The sequence below is a fragment of the Coregonus clupeaformis genome, chromosome 20 (assembly GCF_020615455.1).
Source record: "Coregonus clupeaformis isolate EN_2021a chromosome 20, ASM2061545v1, whole genome shotgun sequence".
NCBI lineage: Eukaryota > Metazoa > Chordata > Actinopteri > Salmoniformes > Salmonidae > Coregonus > Coregonus clupeaformis.
In genome coordinates this window covers 40,943,981-40,958,915 of record NC_059211.1, presented here as the reverse complement: position 1 = coordinate 40,958,915, position 14,935 = coordinate 40,943,981, and the positions used below count along the sequence as shown (strand labels likewise).

The following is a 14,935-nucleotide window of genomic DNA, read 5'->3' as shown; positions in this document are numbered from 1 at the left end:
ATCAAAGAGAAGAAAAGGTTGCCGTTAAACAGTCACAAGCTCTCCAGCGCCAGATGCCTTTCATTCAGTCTCTCTCTCTCTCTCTCTCTCCCCTTTCTTTTCTGTCCTCCGTTCCTTTCTCCAGCTGCAGAGTAGAAACGGCAGGGGCTGGAGAAATCCCCCGGACAACTCTTCTGGTCACGGACACTCCAGACCCATCGGCCATCCCTATTCTACCCGCCACTTTCCTGGCAAACATTTGCTCTCCAGCTTAGCGTACCCCCACATTTTGGCTGTGAATGCCAATCAGAGCCCCCGAGGCCGAACTGTGGCGAGCGAGGAGAGCAGGAGAGAGGGGAGCTGTTCCCTGGGATCCACAAGGCAAAGCCAGAGCTTTTGGCAAAGACAAACAAGAGGACAGGACTCTCTCCCCATTGATATGCATAAGCAGAGACCATCGGCTGGTCTTCAACTAAGACAAAAGAGGATGAGGGGGAGAAAGATGGTTTGCAATGGGTTCCATATGTGGCGGTGTTGGGGACAGAATGGACGAAAGGGGGCTGCATCTTTGAATATGGTGTTGCTTCTTTGTTGCATTCTTATTTGATCTTTCAGATCTCCATCATGACCGAAATACAATCCCTTACATTAGAACTTTTACTTGGCAAGTAAATAAATAGACAGCCAAAACTACATATTTCCCCACACTACTTATTCTAAGAAATTCGTTGAGTTTTATAAAGTATTCCAAAACCCTTTGATGTTCTTTAGGCCTGGCACTTGGCGATACAAATAGCAGTTTTCCACCTGTAGCCATCACACTACTTTTTGAACCATCACCTGCGGCCTGCATTATGTTCTACATGTTTTTGGAGCAACAAAAAAAAAATGTCACTGACCAAACAGTAAATATGTGCCCAACACGCAGTGAACCAAAGATCTATGTACGGGGGTAAAGGTGCTGGGCCTCATTTTCTCTTTTGGGGGAACAGAATGCCTAAAGACAAGCATGTGTGAGGACACGGAGGCCTGTTTGAATCCGCTTTGTCCCCTCTCCTGCTCCCCCACCAAGCTACCAGCCCTCTTCCTCTTTTATTTTCCCCCTCACCCACCCCCTCTTCACAACAGGGACCCCTCCCCAGTGTTTGTAATCCCAGCAGAAACACTTAAGGTTCACAGTGGGCGCTCATCAAAACCATCTGCCTGAGGAAGGGGAGAGGCCACCCCCACTACGCTGCTGCTGTATTAATCTCTTCAATTAGCACCATTACAAACCCGTCAAGTAGGCTGATTACAGTAATGGTCACCAGCGCCATACAGGCAGCAGCACCAAGAGCAGGGGACGCTGGGGCCTAGGAAACCAATCTAACCGATGCACCAGCAGCAGCAACACACAACAATACAGTCTGTCTGCAGTCTGGCTAATTATGAAAGATGGAAACAATAACCACTGGCGCTTTGGAATCGCTAGAGTCACCAGTAGTGGAAATGCTGCCATTGACATGAGCAGAATAGCATGAAAACAACTTTACCACAAAAGGTGATACATTTGTACTTGAGTATCATCTTGCTTTTTATCAAATAAGATTGTTTTGTGCCTTGGGACTGTCATAGAGGTCATTGCAGTCTCAACATTCTTACTTGGTCCCAACAAACTTTTGATTCAACCTTCAAAAGGAGGCTACTCCCCGAGTATGTTACGTACCCCAGTGTCGCTCTCATTGAAGAGAGGAGGGATTTCAGCGACACTGTCAGTCCATGGGGAGCTTATTACACTTAACGTGGACCAGACTACCTGCTGTGAATAATTAATGGAGCCATTTCAGATTGCTCTGCATATGCTATTAAAACAAGAGTGGAGAAAGAGGAGGATGAGGTGTGTCCTTTTAATAGAACACTTTGTTTTAGTCCTCTGAGCTAACTTTAAGTAGAAACACTAGAGGCTAAAGCTGACAAGGCAGCAGCTACTCTTCCTGGGGTTCAGCAACATTAAGGCAGTTACATACAATCTAAAATATTACATAACATTATCTTTCATAACACTTTTCACAACACATTGAGTGTGTGCCCTCAGGCCACTACTCTACTACCAAATACAGTGCATTCGGAAGGTTTTCAGACCCCTTGACTTTTTCCACTTTGTTACGTTACAACCGTTTTTATTTTATTTTATTCCCCCTCAATCTACACACAATACCCCATAATATCAAAGCAAAAACAGGTTAAATTTTTTAACAAATGTATATATATTTTAAAAAATGAAATATTACGTTTATATAGGTATTCAGACCCTTTACTCAGTGCTTTGTTGAAGCACCTTCGGCAGCGATTCCAGCCTCGAGTCTTCTTGGCTATGACGCTACAAGCTTGGCACACCTGTATTTGGGGAGTTTCTCTCATTCTTCTCTGCAGATCCTCTCAGGCTCTGTCAGGTTGGATGGGGAGCGTCGCTGCACAGCTATTTTCAGGTCTCTTCAGAGATGTTCGATCTGGTTCAAGTCCGGGCTCAGGCTGGGCCACTCAAGGACATTCAGAGACTTGTGCTGAAGCCACTCCTGCGTTGTTCTTGGCTGTGTGCTTAGGGTCTTTGTCCTGTTGGAAGGTGAACCTTCTCCCCAATCTGAGGTCCTGAGCGCTCTGGAGCAGGTTTTCATCAAGGATCTCCCTCTACTTTCGTTCATCTTTTCCTCGATTCTGACTAGTCTCCCAGTCCCTGATGCTGCCACCACCATGCTCCACCGTAGGGATGGTGCCAGGTTTCCTCCAGACATGATGCTTGGCATTCAGGACAAAGACATCAATCTTGGTTTCATCAGACCAGAGAATCTTGTTTCTCATGGTCTGAGAGTCCTTTAGGTGCCTTTTGGCAAACTCCAAGCAGGCTGTCATGTGCCTTTTACTGAGGAGTGACTTCCATCTGGCCACTACCATAAAGGCCTGATTGGTGGAGTGCTGCAGATGGTTGTCCTTATGGAAGGTTCTCCCATCTCCACAGAGGAACTCTGGAGCTCTGTCAAGAGTGACCATCGGGTTCTTGGTCACCTCCCTGACCAAGGCCCTTCTCACCCGATTGCTCAGTTTGGCCGGGCGGCCAGCTCTAGGAAGAGTCTTGGTGGTTCCAAACTTCTTCCATTTAAGAATGATGGAGGCCACTGTGTTTATGGGGACCTTCAATGCTGCAGAAATGTTTTGGTACCCTTCCCCCAGATCTGTGCCTCGACACAATCGTGTATCGGAGCTCTACGGACAATTCCTTTGACCTCATGGTTTGGTTTTTGCTCTGACATGCACTGTCAACTGTGGGACCATATATAGAGACAGGTGTGGGCCTTTCCAAATCATGTCCAATCAATTGAATTTACCACAGGTGGACTCCAATCAAGTTGGAGAAACATCTCAAGGATGATCAATGGAAACAGGATGCACCTGAGCTAAATTTCGAGTCTCATAGCAAAGGGTCTGAATACTTATGTAAATAAGGTATCAGTTTATATATATATATATATATATATATATACACACTCATATATAAAATACATTTCTCTCAACCAATCATCAGTCATTTGTGTAAGTGCCATGTTTGTTGAATGTCCTTCCCTATAAGCTTGATGAATGTCTGTTGTCAATTTGTTTATGGTCAAAAAAAAATATCCATACGTTTACTAAGGGTTGGTAACAGGCTGATTGGTCGGCTATTTGAACCAGTAAACGAAGCCTTACTATTCTTGGGTAGCGGAATTACATTTGCTTCCCTCCAGGCCAGAGGGCACACACTTTTCTAGTAGGCTTAGATTGAAGATATGGCAAATAGGAGTGGCAATCGTCCGCCATTATCTTCAGTAATTTTCTATCCAAGTTGTCAGACCCGGTGGCTTGTCATTGTTGATAGACAACAATCATTTTTTCACCTCTTCCACACGCACTTTACAAAATTACAACGCTTGTCTTTCATAATTTGATCAGTTATACTTGGATGTGTCTTGTCAGCATTTGTTGCTGGCATGTCTAAGTTTGCTAATCTTGCAAATTGAAAAAATAATTAAAGTAATTCGCAATATCAGTGGGTTTTGTGGTGAATGAGCCATCTGATTCAATGAATGATGGAGCTGAGTTTGCCTTTTTGCCCAAAACTTCATTTAACCTTTTAAGGATCGGACAGTTTTTTTCCCCATTTTCGCCAAAAATGACATACCCAAATATAACTGCCTGTAGCTCAGGACCTGAAGCAAGGATATGCATATTCTTGATACCATTTGAAAGGAAACACTTTGAAGTTTGTGGAAATGTGAAATTAATGTAGGAGAAAATAACACATTAGATCTGGTAAAAGATAATACAAACCAAAAAAACATGCATAATTTTTTATTTTATTTTTTAGCATCGTTGAAATGCAAGAGAAAGGCCACAATATAATATTGCAGTTTTGGCGCAATTCAGATTTTGGCCACTAGATGGCAGCAGTGTGTGTGCAAAGTTTCAGATTGATCCAGTGAAGCATTGCAATACTGGACTATTTTGTATCAAGTCTGGCCAAATGTGCCGAATTGGTCAATTTATACATTTTCAAGTTCATAACTATAGAGAACATAAAAAAATGATATGGTAGTACAAAATGTAAGTTTACACACTGCCAGGAATGTCATACATGATGGATCATTACCTTATACACTAACTTTCACACATATAGATGGCCAGGCGGGGTGGGTGTGGAGCCAGAGACAGCAGGGGTTCAAACTGTAGAACCCAGTTCCTACATTTGAATATAAAAATGGATTTTTATCATACAAAACTATGCTACATTTTATCTCTGGGATCCTTAGGATGACAAATCAGAGCAAGATTACTGAATGTAAGTACATTATTTACTTTCAGAGGTGAACGTATCAAACCAGTTGTCGTGATAAGTTTTTTGTTGTTGCGCACTCTACTCAAACAATAGCATGGTATTTTTTCACTGTAATAGCTACTGTAAATTGGACAGTGCAGTTAGTTTTAGCAAGAATTTAAGCTTTCTGCCCATATAAGACATGTCTATGTCCTGGAAAGTTTGCTGTTACTTACAACAGTCATGCTAATCACATTAGCGCACGTTAGCTCAACCGTCCCGTATACGGGACACCGATCCCGTAGAGGTTAAGGTGTTCCAAAGTTTTCACTATCATTCTATTGGCTGCAGATACTTTTTTTTGTGTGCTAATTTCATACAATTCTACACATTTTGCCATGGCTTATGCCATGTTGTTATCCTTTCTGAGTGTCTCAAACATTATAACAAGATCAATGGGGGCCCCCATGCCATGACATTTCTTGAATTTTAGATTCTCCGACTGTCTACTTATTTTGGTGATTGCTAATTTTTTTTAAATCTTAAAAAATATATATAGTTCCATTATATTTTCTACATACTTTACATCTGGTTTTAGTTTTTTAATTCATTAAAAAAATAAAAAATTCAGAGCGAGATTTTTTTATATATATTTTGGAGGGGCAGCCAGCCGCTGCTAAATGAATATAGTGAATACTGAACTGAGATGCACTGATTGAATAGATGATGGTGTTGTCTACATGGCAGTCCACCCACCCAACCACCTTCAAATCGAGCTGCAGCTGAGACTGTAATAAGTAAAGGGGCAAATAGGAAGCCGGTGGGCCCAGTATGAATATTTAAATCTGCTACCAAATCCAGTGTTTGGTTTCAGATAGAGAAAATGAGTATGCCCCGTTCCCTGCCCCCACTACACAAACACATTCCCCCCAATGTTGCCTGCAAATGCCAATTTGTCCTCAAACAGCTTCTCGGCCATTTAGACAGTCTCTGGCTGTGTGGACCTGATAGATGGGTAATCTTGGAGAAGATAAATTATATCTACCATCCACTCCTCTATTGAGGTGCCGCATAAGCAAACAATGCACCACAGCTGTGTGTAAACTTGAGCATTCGTGTAGAATATTGATATTCATTCCCATTATAGCAACATGGCTGAGCAAAACCTTGCGATTGCAGTTCCAATATATATATATTTTTCCTACTCAGTGATGGCAGTTATGTTTTATAAGAACTGTAATATCAATCAAACCTTACAACTATCTTACTGGTAGAGGGCCATATCTTGAAGACCTTTTAGTACTGACAGGACATTATGTGTAGAGAGAGGGAGACCCACCTCTTGTATGGTTCTGCTACCAGGGAAGTTGAGGTTGTAGTCTCTCTGGGCTTCACGGTGGCTGATGACGAGCAGGAAGTTCTGATTTAACGACTCCTGAAGAACGCTGGAGAAAGAGGAATAAAAAAAACAATACAACTTCAGAGTCAAGCGGAGAACAAGCTGAGACAAGTCAGACACTTATCCCTGCAGTGAGGTGGCTCCCTGCGTCTCCACTGGGGCTCGTGCCCACTCCTCCGTCTCTGTTCAGACAGGCCTGGTGCTGAGTCCCTCTGCTGCTCAGCAGCCCCCAGCAGCCTGCTAGCCTGCTCCCTGACCCAGCATGGGGTGGCCAGGACACGGGGCCACAGCAGTGACATCACACACACACAATGTGTTCACAGCCCCCTCAACATGGCTGGTCTGGAAGATGTATTGATTTGTCAGACAGATTTTTCCTCGGAGTTGCTACTATACATTGGGCCAGAGTGGTTTTTAAGGGAAAACAAGTAGAGATTTCTGGGTCCTAGCTTGCAGCTATGAGCAATGACTGAGGATATGTGCCGTACAGGGAGACACTGTGTGCTTCACAGAGAGATTAAAGTTTTGGAAGCTTCACTTATAATAAACGTTGAGGTTAAGTAGCGGTTTGCGCAAACGTTCAGTCTGTGTTCGTGAATATGAATCGGAAGCTTAGTCCAAGCCAGGCAGTTAATCAGAGCTCAACTTGAAGCGAGGAGGAAGAGGAGAGTCGGAATTAATATGTAGTACACACATTAATTATGCAATCACTGCCTTAATCTGCACAGATCTGGACGAGCTTATGTTAACAGAAGCTCAAATTTACTGTAATGACAGCATATTTACATTGACTAAAACTACGAAATCAATATGTAAATGTAATGTTTGTTGTAGCTAACCGGGAAGATTGAAAATGTGTGGTGTGGAAAGACTGGATGCATATGTAATGTGTTGAGCAGGGAGAGGCAGGCAGGAGAGAGGGAGGAATGGGGACTCATAGGGGACCTAGCTAATATCGCATCGCCATGATTTGTTTGGACACAGTCCCGACTGATTCTGGCAGACTAAACCGCAAAAGGGAAAAGTGGGTAGCTGTGTTGTAGCTTTACCATAAGCCATTGTGAAGACAGCAATAATAATATGGAGACTCATGGCTTTACACAGTAAACACTTTGAACGTGAGCGGACTATGTGGCCCATACTGTGAGGCATTTGTCTCCTCTGTAAGTTAGCGATTTGGCTTCCTGCAAGTTGGTCGTATTGAGATAAAAGACCTATGCAAATCTACAGAGGAGAATTAATATCTTTGCTTCCAGGGTCCTACTACTGACTCAACAAAGTGCTTTCAGCTCCGCTCATGATGTTCTCTCTACACTTGACTCCCATCAGGCTGTCCTGCGTCTGAGTGTTTGCTCCAGTCGTCAGTGACCTCTATACATGGAGGCACCGGGCCGGGCCATGTCCTCTCAGGAGTACTTGACACGGCATGAGGTGCTCCGATTAAAATGTCACTTAACTTTATAGACAGAAAATAAACCATTTTGCAGGGGAGGAGCAGTCTCAACAGATTGGTTTCATTCTGAGATAAGCCTCCCTGCCTGACTGAGGGTCCCCAGGCACAGAGCAGACACACAGACCTCATTAAAATAGCCCTGCCAGAGAGAGACGCACACTTTTCCCTTTACGTTAGAACAAAATACACACATTAACCATCTCATTTGTGATGTATGATCTAAAGAGGTCAAACTACAGCCAGACATGCATAACCATCCTACCTCCACATTTTGTATCAGCAACAAAATAGGCGAATACGCAATCTCCCATGATCTGATATGTCTTGGTCTGCTATTTTGTCTCAAGACCAACCAGCATCTGAGGCATCAGTATCTCTGAGGGGATAACAGACAGGGGAGGGAGGGACGCTGCAAATGAATACCAAATGTCTAATGATTCATTTGTATTTCACATTCAGAGTTCAAATTAAAATAACCTTCAATAAACACACTTCCTGGAAGCAACAGAAATAGATGAGTCGCATTAAAATATTCAACACCTTACATTATTTATGCAAGAGATTAGCTCCATCTAGATACCCTCCTGTATTCACCGTCAGTCAACACAGACACCGGGAAACGTTTGTTTGGCTCAGGAGAGGATCTCTGTAACTACCTTTGAGGAGGGAGCGTTTGTCTGAAATCTCCAAAGCCTCCCAATTTATTTAAAATCAAACAGAGGATTGAAATGAGTGGGCCTGGTGATATGGATAACTATTTGATTAGTCTGTTTGGTTTAGGTGTGCAGAGATGTGCTTTGAAGTAATGACCTACTGTGGCTTTTATTTGTTAAGTTATGTCCCTTGTTAAGAAACTGCTCCCAATTATTACAAAGGAATAGGAACTAAATCAGAGGTAAAATGTTATTTTAAACTTAAGCAATCAGTATATTACATATGGACATAAGTACTCCTTGCATAGTAATACACACACAAACATCCAAGTGAAGTACTAAATACTGATGGTCTATTCCAGCAAGTAGTCAATGATTATTTCTGAATAAATAAATTACCACCAAATATAATTGCCTTCCATAACTTAAGGCAATAGTTTAATTGAAATTAGACTTTGTAGTAGGCAGCAAGCTGAAAAACCAATGAAATCAAATACAAGTTGGAAATAACACGTAGGCCTAAATCAATTATAGGCCTAAATCAATTATGTTCATTAACACATTTACATTACTACTTGAGTTAAGCAGGCTTGAATGCACCCTCTTCAGTACAACTAAAAAGGGCTACTGTACATCTCTGTTGTTCACCGTGATTAAAAAAAGTGGTACCCAAGCTAGCCCTGCTAGTAGTGCCCTGTCAGCCCAGTCAGTCTCCTGTTTCAGCAGGTATTAGTACAGGGTTTGGCAGAGCGTTGGGGATGGCAGATCTCTGACAACAGCAGACTAGCAGCTCTGTGAATGCGCTGCGACGGTTATTTTTAATGCCGCTGTGCTAACAGCTTGCCTGGCCTCCCTGTAGGAGGCCTGCTCCTCTGAGCGGTGTGATCTGTCACCCTCTTCCAGCAGCAAAGATGACAACAGGGTCGCCACACACCCCCACCAAAATAGTTTATGGAGGATAATGAGTGCCTAACACTGAACATGATAGCTATAGCACTAAGAACATTGGAAATTGTGCCACTAAGAGACATAGCCAGAAAAAGGCCATTAGCTGCCTGCTACACAGTCAAACCTCTACTTACTGGTTGTCAAAGCAGCACAGCCAACGGCAGCAGCAGCATTCTTTCTTTCTCGATATCAACCCCCTACATATCTGTGAGATATTACAGAACCCTATCCATACAAGGCATTGCAATATTTCACCCATGCCGGTATCTGCCCGTCTCTCTGTGCTTGATTCAATGGGTTCTGAGAGGAACACGGGGGAAGAAACATGAGACCAGCTGTATTTCGACCGTTGTCCTCCTGTCCGACACACGTCGGTGCACAATGACTGTTGTAGAACCGGAGTGACTCTTCATAATGCATGGCAGTGCCACGTGTCTATCTCCTCAGCAACCCCTCTGGGCCTGACAGCCTCCCTAATCAACACAGATAATTACACAGACACATCCCCTCCAGTTACAACCAACCACAGACACACTCCAACAGCACTTCAGCTCATCAACAATTACAGGAACAATGCCTTAGTGCCCTTCACACCGTTCTCACTCTACCTTCAGTGAAATGATGTTGCTAAAGTATGTTCAGATAAAGATTGTATACGTGTTCAATGTACCAAATCCTGACAAGCCTTATTGGTTTGGTTTGTTGCCATGCTGGTGAGCAGATGCACCAGAGAGCATTATTACAGTGGGTGGGATTTCCTTATTAGTATGAACTTTATCTGGCTGATACAGATGAAATATCAGATCAGACACAAAACCAGCCTTCGTGATGGGATTATAGCTCAATGATGAGTAGTTTGACATTTTAGAAGGAAAGGTTGCAAAAGCCTCCTTGGATTCATAAAGCTTGGTAGAATGACCTTCTAGAGTGGCTTAATGGATCCCTCCCCCCATTGAATCTCAAATTTCTCTCAATATTACATGAGTGAAAGGCTGCTCTACTATTTGTATAGGAAGATAACATTTTCAGCAACAAAATAAAGCTTGGCAATGGCTACAAATACCGCAATGAAAACCATTATTTACATTACACAAACAATATTGCAGTAGGATTTCATTTCAAATGTCAAAATAAATGACAGAAGCCTCCTGTGCACAAGGGTCAAATATCTTTGTAAATATTCAAATCAAATTGGAATTTATTGTACAATATTCATGGGGTGGTATTTATTCCAGAAACTATTTTTTACCATTACTAGGTGTACAGTGCCACCTAGTGTTCAACCCATATGAAAATGGCTTTGGTGGCAAAGTGGTGCAGTCCTGTTGATTTACCAGTCCTTTTGATGTGGGCAGCACCACAACAATTAACAGTCAATGCTCACTGTAACAATCAATGCTGCTACATATTGAGGTACTGGAGGGTATTGGGTAAACAGTGTCAGCTACATGCTGGGAATTGTTTGCCGGAGATAATGTGACTCAAAACAGAAAACAAAAGAAGAGTGTAAGTTGGTTACCTGTTTTGGCTGGTGCTGGCAGTGGGGGCGATATCTGGGGTGAGCACATACAGGCTGTTGTTCTTGGGCAAGTGTAAACTACGCAGAACCGTCTGAGGACACAGGGACAGACCAATAAATACCACATAGTTGTACTTTATCCATTCCCACAAGATGGGTGTGAGTGACATTTGTGAAACCTCATCCGATGTGAAAAATAAAATTAAGATAAAGCAAAAAAGATTGCAAAGAGAGTTTAAACATGCTCATTTCAAGAGGCATTACATTATCGAAACAATTATTTTGAGCGCAATACTCACACTGTCAGATACGTCTCCACTTTTCCAACCCTTTAACTGCATTTTTGATATGGGGACCTGAAGCTCTGTCTCAAGAATCTGTTTGATTTCCCCTACAAACACAAGAAAAGAAAAGAGGAAACAAGTTGTAGTATTAAGAAATGGCAGTTGAACATATCCCCACCATAAGATGGCAGTAATAGATTAGAAAATGTGTTTCCATTGTGTATTTATGAAATTGTACACCTTACAAGCAATTTACATTTGAGTAAAACATACTTAATACACACTACACATATTCACAACATAAATTGTTTCAACCCTGGGTACAAGTAAATAGATTCTGAGAAATGGTTCAAAGTCTGAAAACGAAAGCACTATACCTTGGTGTTGTATTGACTAACATCGCTCCTTTTACCAGAAACGGACAATATTTTGGGTTCTCAGTAACACCACATCTGTAACACCCACATTTTCTCTAAGCAAGCAGTAAGGGTGTGATGTATTTGTATTTATAATGGCAGCCAAGGCAGCAGTTACTCTTCCTGGGGTCCAGCTAAATTAAGGCAGTTATACCATTTTAAAAAAAAAACATTACAACACATTCACAACAGATTTCACAACATATTAATGATGTGTAGGCCCATAGTGGAATATTAGCGTAGGAACCATGGTATGATGAGTAGTGTATGGTGAGAGCGTCTCCTCACCGACTGTGCTGCCCTCCTCTACGACCACTTCCACAGCGCGCTGGCGATACTCCACCCGGAAGTTGAGCATGCGCGGCTGCCACTCCACAATGTGTCGAGAGGGGAGGACGGGGCAGAAGGCTGAGGAGGATGGGGGAGAGGAGGAGGAAGACGATGATGTGGCTGGTGGGGCCACTGCTGCCTCTGCTGTTGCTGCTTGGCTGTGAGGCCCATAGATGTTGGCCCGGGACGCCTCGCTGGAGAAGTTACTGTGGGTTCAGAAAGTAAGCAGAGGGTCAGATAAAATGTCAACACAGGGAGCATCATGTAGTGCAGTTCAATATCATATTGAATTGTATACAGAGTTAATTGTGTCTATAAAAGTAGAACGTCTACCACCAAACTACAGTGTTATTCTCAGACTAGGCCTACATGTGCAATTCTACTCAACTCACATGCTATTTAACACCATTGAAATGCAAAAACAAAGCAAAATATTTTGTAAACTCAAACATTTAGACTATGTAGATTTTACTGAGCATTTCAATACTTTATCCATTGCAGAAAAAATACTAATTTATTATCCACTAAATAGGCTAAACCAGGGATCCAATATGTCCCGCGGGTAGTTTGAATAAAAAATCTAACTCAATATACTTTAAATTACCAAAACCAATAGCTCAAACTGATTTTTCTATAATTTTTCATGCTTGTTGCTTCTTCCCTGTCACATGGTCACAAGCAGGACTGAACAGAAATATTCAAAAACCACAAAATACCCACAGTCCCCTTCTGAGGCAGCAACAAGAGCCGCTCAGCAGCAATTCAAACAGTTTCAGAGTCAGTGTAAACAGGCTTTACTGGAAAATATGGGCAGGGCCCAACAGATGCTGAATTGTCTGCCACAGAGCAAATTCAGTCTTATTTTGCTGCAGAGGACAGACACACAAAACTTCTTTTTTCTCAGCCTCTCTCCCTCTCCATGTCTAAGGCCTGAATTCCCCCGAGGCCCTGTCCAACACGGCAGTAAATAATGTATTTTCTCTCTCCCAACCCGGACAAAGACGCTTCTCTTTTCCTCGAGGGTCAGCACATATCGCGCTGGGAGAGGGAGCAGGGTGCCAGGGTCTTGCACAAAGGCTGTATTTATCCCACCTGATTACAATACCAAAAGGTTAAAGAAGTTGGGGGTTCTGAGGGCACGAAGGAAAATGTTACAGAGAGATCAATGTTACATGATAATGGCATAAAAACAACATATACCGTACACATAAACCACAAGTGAGGCTTGGATTCACCAACAGGCAAGAATTAGGCCTACCATCATAGGCAGGTGGAAATTACTGTGTTCAAGAGCAGAGGCTTGCTATTGGCCATAAACAAGGGTCAAACACTCAAAGGCTGCATGGACAAACACCTGTCCTACAGAGATCTGCACAGGTGCATACTGACCTCTTATAATCTAAGAACCACAGAGTAAGAAGTCTACAAGTATAGATGTCAGGAAAATTTGATAAAGTCATAAATCAGCTATGCAGTATGCATTTACATATACACAGAAAACAAACTGACAGTTTGAGGTAATCCACCATTAGCTAGTAAATTCAGCGAGTGAAAAGGAGGTTCAGTGAGTGAAATAACAGCCAATACCGCAAATGAACACTTCCTGTATTTACACAAATTAGAAAACTAGAGTGCACTGATATTTCAGTTTCAGTATCTTGGTGCAAAACTGTTATACACAAATGATTGTCACTCATATCCATCGTAGAAGATGTTGGTGTGGTTGAGTTGTGCCCTCATCAGGGGTGTAGACAACCAAAGATGACCCATAACATGGTCTAACAATGAGGACATGCTATGCAATTTCTTTAACAGGATGAAAGAAGCAAAGTCAGAATTCACCCTAGACAGCAGGCTATACATTTCCCTTGCAACGTGATGGAAGGTTTTTGTAAGCATTCTAAACTACAACTTGAAACTTGGCACATTGACACTGAGGACCGTTGACCATTATGAGTGTTAAAAAGAATACAAACGTTTGTTCCATGGCATACATCTAGATGGCACTCTCCACCTATTCAATGTGTAGCAGGAGGCAGGCTCGGGGCTAAGAGCAGGCCTCCAGCTGGCTCTGGTCACCTTAATGGAGCCATTTACTGAGGAGGAGTGCCATCCTACGAGAGCAGCCCGGTGCCAGCCACTTAGTATACGGGCTGACTGCAAGTCACGCTGCCAGGCTCCATTCATAATTATGTGTGCCCTTAAGAAACCATGTTCTCATGCCCAAAGTCTTCAGAAACTCGCAAAATAAACAGTTTAACAGAATGTGCCCAGTCTGAATGTATTTGTTCTTCAGCTCAGTGTATTCATGAGTGCTGACTGACCGTTGAGCAAAAACGTGAACCACAATGCCTCTTACAGGCTTTTCTCAGTTAGTAACTGTTTTAATTCCAGCTTTTGGGAAGATATTCCTCTCTATGTTCTTCCACATAAAAACACTTTTGCTTCTGTTGATACTGTATCCTCAAATAGCATACCAAATACTATCAGAGTTTCATTTTTCTGCCTACCATTGAAATTCAGTAATTCAAAGCAATGTCAAGCCTACAACTTTGAACATCACCTCAAACTATAACCACCACCACAGTCTTTCACCTGATCTTGCCCAGCTATGGGCTACAAATCTGGTTGTTTGATTTACGGCTACTTTGGTGTTGAAATCTTGACTGAATAACAACATGACACTGAGCTTCCTGGGGGAAATGAGATCCAAAGCCTCAATTTCCTGCACTGATGATGAAAATGTATGCACTCACTAACTGGAAGTCGCTCTGGATAAGAGCGTCTGCTAAATGGCTAAAATGTAAAGATCACGATTGCTTCCATCATGTCACAGTTTGTGCCTACTCAATAGGCTTTGTACAAGAAAGAGACCTACATATTCAAGAGGTCAAGTGACTGATATAACCATTGACTACTACATATCCTGAATCATCTGAACTCCTCAATCGTCATCAGGCCACACAAGGTTATTGCCGTTTTAAAACATAAAAAAAAAACTAGTTCTTGACATCTAGGTCTACACAGACAATAGACCACAGCTATTTTGGTTTGTTTCTGTGTAGCAGGTAGAAAGTCACATTGACGGTGACGCGTTTTTGCATATGGATTTGACTGTGGCACTATGCC

At 42.4% G+C, this 14,935-nt stretch overlaps 1 protein-coding gene across 3 annotated transcripts in view; it reads right to left on the bottom strand.

The window, feature by feature from the left end:
- The window catches only part of faf1 (Fas (TNFRSF6) associated factor 1), a 79,063-nt gene that overhangs the window by 50,196 nt on the left and 13,932 nt on the right, over positions 1-14,935 (bottom strand). For all 3 annotated transcript variants that reach the window (XM_041839327.2, XM_041839328.2, XM_041839329.2), the window contains exons 4-7: positions 11,765-12,012; positions 11,076-11,167; positions 10,777-10,868; positions 6,144-6,249 (exon numbers count right to left, since the gene is read on the bottom strand). In XM_041839327.2, coding sequence (XP_041695261.1) covers positions 6,144-6,249; positions 10,777-10,868; positions 11,076-11,167; positions 11,765-12,012 — 538 coding nt within the window. The remainder of the gene's footprint in view (positions 1-6,143; positions 6,250-10,776; positions 10,869-11,075; positions 11,168-11,764; positions 12,013-14,935) is intronic.